General features: G+C 59.2%; 1 protein-coding gene across 2 annotated transcripts; it reads right to left on the reverse strand.

The window, feature by feature from the left end:
* Window positions 1–515: 515 nt before the first annotated feature.
* On the reverse strand, window positions 516–5,141 carry LOC131587916 (gap junction beta-3 protein-like). Of its 2 annotated transcripts, XM_058856266.1 has the most exons (5): window positions 4,663–5,141; window positions 3,972–4,102; window positions 3,348–3,476; window positions 1,774–2,561; window positions 516–1,479 (listed from the first exon to the last, which is right to left on the reverse strand). In XM_058856266.1, the coding sequence occupies exons 4-5, from the start codon at window positions 2,529–2,531 to the stop codon at window positions 1,464–1,466; spliced, it is 774 nt and encodes a 257-aa protein (XP_058712249.1). In that variant the 5' UTR covers window positions 2,532–2,561; window positions 3,348–3,476; window positions 3,972–4,102; window positions 4,663–5,141; the 3' UTR covers window positions 516–1,463. The 2 variants fall into 2 exon arrangements, with proteins under 2 accessions (XP_058712249.1, XP_058712247.1); XM_058856264.1 differs by lacking the exon at window positions 3,972–4,102.
* Window positions 5,142–6,086: the final 945 nt, after the last annotated feature.

Consider the following 6,086-nt stretch of genomic DNA (forward strand, 5'->3'; position numbering starts at 1 on the left):
TCCATGCGGCGCGGCGGGCGCTGGGTGGTGCTGGAGCCCTACCGGAGCCCGGCTGCCATGCCGCATCCCGCCGGCTCCCGGGATGAACCTCACCGGTGCCTGGCCCCCAAGCCGCATCCCGCCGGCTCCCGGGATGAACCTCACCGGTGCCTGGCCCCCAAGCCGCATCCCGCCGGCTCCCGGGATGAACCTCACCGGTGCCTGGCCCCCAAGCCGCATCCCGCCGGCTCCCGGGATGAACCTCACCGGTGCCTGGCCCCCAAGCCGCATCCCGCAGGATCCTGGGCTGAGCCCCACCGGAGCCCGGTTGCGATCCCGCGTCCCGCCAGTTCTCGGGATGAACCCCACTGGAGCCCGGCCGGGAACTCCCCCGCAAGTTCCAGACGGAGCTTTGCTGTCGGGGGGTCTCAGCACACCCCGACACGCTCGTGGGGCTGTGAAAGGCAGGCAGGCTGAGTGGAGCTGGGAATAGCGAACCCTCCACTACTGCTGCTTAAGGAGAAATTAAATGGAGATAATTTCTATTTATTGTAATATTTCTCAAAGTTTAGTAAATAATTGATGCTCATCCCTCCTTGATTTCCTTGGGGGCCAGCGTGAGGTTCTCCTGAATTAAAGTTTAATGATGCATGACAAGCTGGGAGAGGTGGAACGGGCGGACGTGAACTTGGCTGTGGGCTCGACCAATGCCCAGCTCGGGCAGATGAGGAGGACCTGGCTGAGGGCTCCTGAAGAACCTCTGCAAATCCATGTCTTCTCCCCTCACCAGTCCCCTGATTTCCAACATACAGAGCAGATCTTGGTGTCTCCAAACATGACATTTATTGCCCTTTTGGATCTGTAGCTTGTGCCATGTGTGATGTGCATCTGAGGTGAGAGGACACAGAGGCACCAAGGGAAGCAGCAGAGTCAGCGTGGGCATTTGGGCAGAACATGGCTTGGTGCTTGTGTGAGCCAAGGGGGAGAAGTTGCCCCACTCCAGTAATGGCAAACTGGGCCAGCAGAACGGTTGTCAACAGACTGGAGCCCTGGTTCTCTGTCATTACTTTGGGTGCACAAAGAGAGCTCTGGCCAAGGAGCTCAGAATTCCTTTGGTTTCTTGGTACAAAAGAAAGCAGTGCTTGGGTCTGTGCACGTGTGAGGGAGAACTGGCACACACTGGGTGGCACCAGCCCTGGCTCTCACACCCAGCATGGGAGTGGCAGAGCTGCAGGACCCAAGAGAGGACACGGAGGATCTGTGTGCTGCTGTGATGTCCATGCTTGTGGCACCGCTACCTGCAGATCTCCAGGGCTGCCCTTGCCTTACCTGTGTCTGCTCAGACACCCATGGCTCTCTCTCCAAGGACATTACTTTGTTTGGTTTAGTCATTTTTCACAGGGGTCGACTCTTGAGGATTCGGGGCTTTGGCAGGCTGGAAAAGCCAAGTTGAGGGGAATGTGAACTGGCTGGGACGGGTGAGCTCACAGCTCTTCTCCTCTGTGGGAAGAACAGACACCCTCAGGCACGGCCATAGGCAGCCAGCACCCACCTGCCACCAAGCATGTCCACACCACTGAGACACCCAGGGATGTGCCCATGGTCCCAAGCAGGAGAGTTCCCATGGACGTGTCCCCCTTCCCTTACAACCACCAAGGTCCTGGCTGAAGAATCTGGTGGTGGCATCACTGGTGGTCACCTGTGGTGCCAACCATCCCTGGCACATACCAGGACACTTCTTTCCCCACCACCCTTCCCAGCACCCCTCAGACAGCGGTCAGGGCTGCCACACACCTAGGCTGGGACTTGTTGTCCTTCTCCTCTGACTTGACGTGGCAGTGGTAGGTGGAGGCCTTGCTGTAGCTGATGGAGTGCTTGGTGGATTTCCTCCACTTCCTTGCCCTCCGGACGACTCGCTTGAAGATGAGGTAGAAGATCTCACAGACAGTGAGGACAATGCAGATGGAGGAGGCTCCAACCATAAAATAGGTGAAAACCCTTTTCTCGGTTGGTCGAGCGATGTAGCAGTCCACGGTGTTGGGACAGGGATCCACATTGGAGCACTTGACCAGCCGTGGCAAATCGAAGCTGTCCCACATCTTGTGGAGGAGGTAGAGGAACAGGATCTCTACAACAAGCTTAAAGAAGAGGCTGAACAGGTAGGTCCACCACAGCCCGCCATGCTTCTTGCCCGTGTTGCTGTAGAGCTTGGGGCAATTCTCTCCATTCTTCTCCCGGTTCTTCCTCTCGCGGTCCTCCCGGTAGGCCACGTGCATGATGACCAGGAGGGAAGGACAAGTGACAAAGATGAGTTGCAGGGCCCAGAGGCGGATGTGGGAGATGGGGAAGAAATGGTCATAACACACGTTGGTGCAGCCCGGCTGCCGCGTGTTGCAATCAAAGTCCTTCTGCTCGTCGCCCCAGACCTTCTCGGCTGCCACCACATAGACCAGCACACGGAAGACAAAGACCACAGAGAGCCAGATGCGGCTGAAGGCTGTGGAGTACTTGTTGACCCCGCTGAGCAGTGCCTGCAGTGTTTTCCAATCCATGGTAGCCAAGGGAGACCAGAGTCACCCGACCTGGAGAGGCAGAAGGAGCAGTGGGTGAGGAGCGATGGGAGACACCGCTGGGGCCACACATCTCTCGCTGCACTAAATCTCATGGACCTCTGAACCTTCTCCCCCACCACCTTACACTTATCTAGGATGGTGGCTCTTCACCCTTGCAGACAGTAAAGCTGATCCTCACACACTGCTGGTGACAGAGGTGACTCAATCTCTCTGCATGTCTTTCTGATGGAGCCTTTGCTGTAAGGGATGAGCCACCCTGGCAAGTCCTTGCCACCAACTCCATGCCTGATTGTGCGTGCTGGTGCAAACTGGCAGCATGATCTGCTGGAGCAGGCCAGGATCAACAGCCAAAAGGGAAATGGCTGCTCCTGCAGCACTGGGGTGCTGGGACATGCCAGGAACCTGTTTTCTGTCTCACAGGTGCTACCTGAGGCAGCCAAACACAGGTGACAGTGGGACTGCAGAAAGTGAGAGTCCATGTGTGTCACAGTCTGTGTGTGTCACCAGCATGTCACCCTGGCCAGTGCTCTGCTCCTGCTCCGGCAGCAATGCCAGAGGTCCCGATGGCCAAACCGGCTCTGCAGCTCCACCTGGGCTGCCCTGTGTGAGGAGGGTGACACACTAAGCCTGACCCAGGGCTTTGCTGCACCTGGATTTACAAACCCAGGTAGTTTTTACAGCCTCTGGGCTGTGAAGATGTCTGCCCTGACAAAGGGATTCACAGAATGCTGGGTCGCTCCCACTTTTAAGGAATTGCCGCTGTCTGTTGCCCACCCAGTGCCTTCTGAGACGTACCTGGAGGAGTTCCTTGCCCGCTCACCGGGGGCTGTGGGGTGGGAAGTGTCCAGCACAGGGCATAGCCAGGACACGATGGCAAACTGATGATCAGGGTCCTCTCATCCAGGGCACTGCAGTGTCCCAGGGCTGTGGGGACAGAATAGAACCTGGACCAGTGGCCGGAGCCCATGGAGCAGTCTGGGAGTCTGTCCTTGTCCAGGGCCACCGAAGAGCAAGTCCCGAACCTGTGGCTGTGCTCCCACACTTCTGGCCCAGGGACACACCGGGAAGTGTGGCTGAGCTGAGTAGCCCCAGGCTGGGATCCTTGACAGTGGGTGCTGAGTGCTAGGGCTGTGCCTCTGCCCATGCCCACACACCTTCACTCACCACCCCACCTGAAATCAGATCTCCCTCCCTGGCAAACCCTTGGCTGGGAGTCGGGTGTGGGGAGCAATCACTGCATTCCCACCCAACCCTTGGATTTAAAACTGGGAGAGGGGAGCTGCTGTTTTGTCCCCAAAAGCTGGTGCTGATGGAACCTGGAGCCTCTGCATACCCCCAGAGCCTGTGCCCCCCTGCCAGCATGCCAATTCACACGTGACCCCAAGAGATCAACCCGGCACCCACCTGCCCATAACCCACCTGCCCAGCACCCGTGTGCCCAGTTCAACCCAGCGCTGGCTCCGGTCATGGACCCGCAGTGGAGCAGGAAGGGGACGCAATCTCTGCGCCAAGCTCTGTGCCAATCCCCGTGGCAGGGGGCGTGTGAAGCACTGTGTGAGCCCCACAGGCCCCCCAGTGCTGGATGGCAGCCAAGCAGAGCAGAGCAGTGCTCAGGTGTGCTCAGCTGTGCCGACAGTGCTGGTCTGCCTCCTGCAGAGCCTGGCACCCTTGCCAGCCCCTGGGATGCCTACCCGCTGTGTCATGGTTGGGTCCTGCCCTGTGTGGGCGCAGGGCGTTGGAGCCGACAGCGCCCACCTCCCACTTGGGGTACAAACTCAGCGGAACCACTTTTCTTCAGGGGTCTCTGCCTCTTTTGGGAGTGGGACAGAGGTGCAAGGCCTGGGGTGGTCGTTGGTGCTCCTCGGGCTGGCACACCATGCCATCCCCCTCCATCACCCCATGGGATGGGGACCCCAGCATGGCCTGTGAGGTCCCAATGTAGCACTGGGTGATTCTGGGATCCCCACCTCTGACCCCACAGTGACAGCAGCCCCAGGTCCCACCTACACCTTGTTATACTTTAACACAGCTCCCACCTGCACCCCGTTACACTGCGGGGCAGTTCCCCCTCAACCCCGGCAGCCCCAGGGTACCCTGTGCCCGGGAGTACCTGTCCAGGTGGGAAAGCCAGAGGAAGGTGTCCGGATCTGGGCGCCTCTCCGAGCGAGGAAGCTCCTTCCCAGCTGCAGCCCTCCTGCACACGCAGAGTTTGTCTGAGCATGTGAGGGGAGGGGAAGGGTGGTTGGTTTGGTTCCCAGTAACTGGGTGAGTCTGGCAAACAGCTCCCGGAGAGGTTCTTGCTGCGCACATGCACACACACGCTCAGCTTGAACAACAAAAGGCAGGTCAAATCCTGCAGGGAGATCAGCAGAGACGGATTCTTCCACAGGAAACACCAGCAGCTCCTTCCAGGTGATGTCCCATCCCCTGCAGGGATGGTCTGGGCACTGCAGACTCAGTAGCAAGACCAGAGACCTCCCACCGTCCCCCACCTATGGGCAGCAACCATTGCTGCGAGTCCCAGGTTACGCAATTGTAACCCACTTTTTAAATGATTTTGCCTTAGTAATAGTTTTGCAACAGCTCATCGGTATCTCCAAGCTACAGGAAGTTGCAGGCACCGCCCTGGCGGGGCCGGTGTGGCCAGATGGGACCTTTCCCATAGAGCAGGGTGGCAGCAGGGACCCCGTGCAGCCGGACCCTGCGCTGCTGCCGCCTCACTGCCAGGGACCTGGGAGGTGTCCCTAAGGGGGTGTCCCTCTCCCCAAGGCACTGGTGGCTCCCAGGAGGCTGAGTCAGCCCCATCCCACCGTATCAGCCCCTAGAGATGTCTGTGCCGACGTAGCCGGGCAGGAATGTGCTTCCCTTCGTTCACCTGGTTTCTAGAGTGCCCTGAGGCTTCCCTGGAATCCTCCGGCACACCCTGGGGCCGATCAGCCGTGCTGGAGCCTCACAGGGCACCTCGGCACCTCGCCAGGGCCACCCCTCCCGTGGAGACACGTCTGAAGAGCCCCGGGGTTGGTGCCCGGAGAGATTTGCTCTCTGCTCTCCTGGCAGACAAGGAGCCGCTTGCCTGGAAGCTTTTGGTCTCCAGGAGGTCAAATAAAGCCAGTGAGGGTTTGCCAGGCTGGGGACACACAGGAATGGGAACCCGGGAGACTCAAAGCAAACCCTTCTGGGAGCCTGGGATGGGATGAGCCCGGAGGAGGGGACAGATGCAGGCACTGCAATCCCAGACGAGAGCCAAGCAGGGGCTCCGGAGCCTTCCTTCACCCCGGAACTGCCCGGATCAGGAATTTGAGCTATGTTGTTGCAGAGAGCTGGTGCGGCAGGAGCTCAGCAGGAATCTGGGGGCTGTGGCCTGGGAGGTGAAAAACCCTGGAGAGAGGGAAGCTGTCGAGAGGCTCTGGCAGCTCTGATTCCTTGCAGAGGCAGCTGCTCCCTGCCCCACAGCCAAACCCTGTAAGGGTCAGGTGAAGAGAGGGGCCAGATCACCCCTGGGCAGCCTCTTGCCTGCAGTTTTGGAATTTCAGG

The sequence above is a fragment of the Poecile atricapillus genome, chromosome 24, assembly GCF_030490865.1.
Source record: "Poecile atricapillus isolate bPoeAtr1 chromosome 24, bPoeAtr1.hap1, whole genome shotgun sequence".
Classification (NCBI taxonomy): Eukaryota; Metazoa; Chordata; class Aves; order Passeriformes; family Paridae; genus Poecile; species Poecile atricapillus.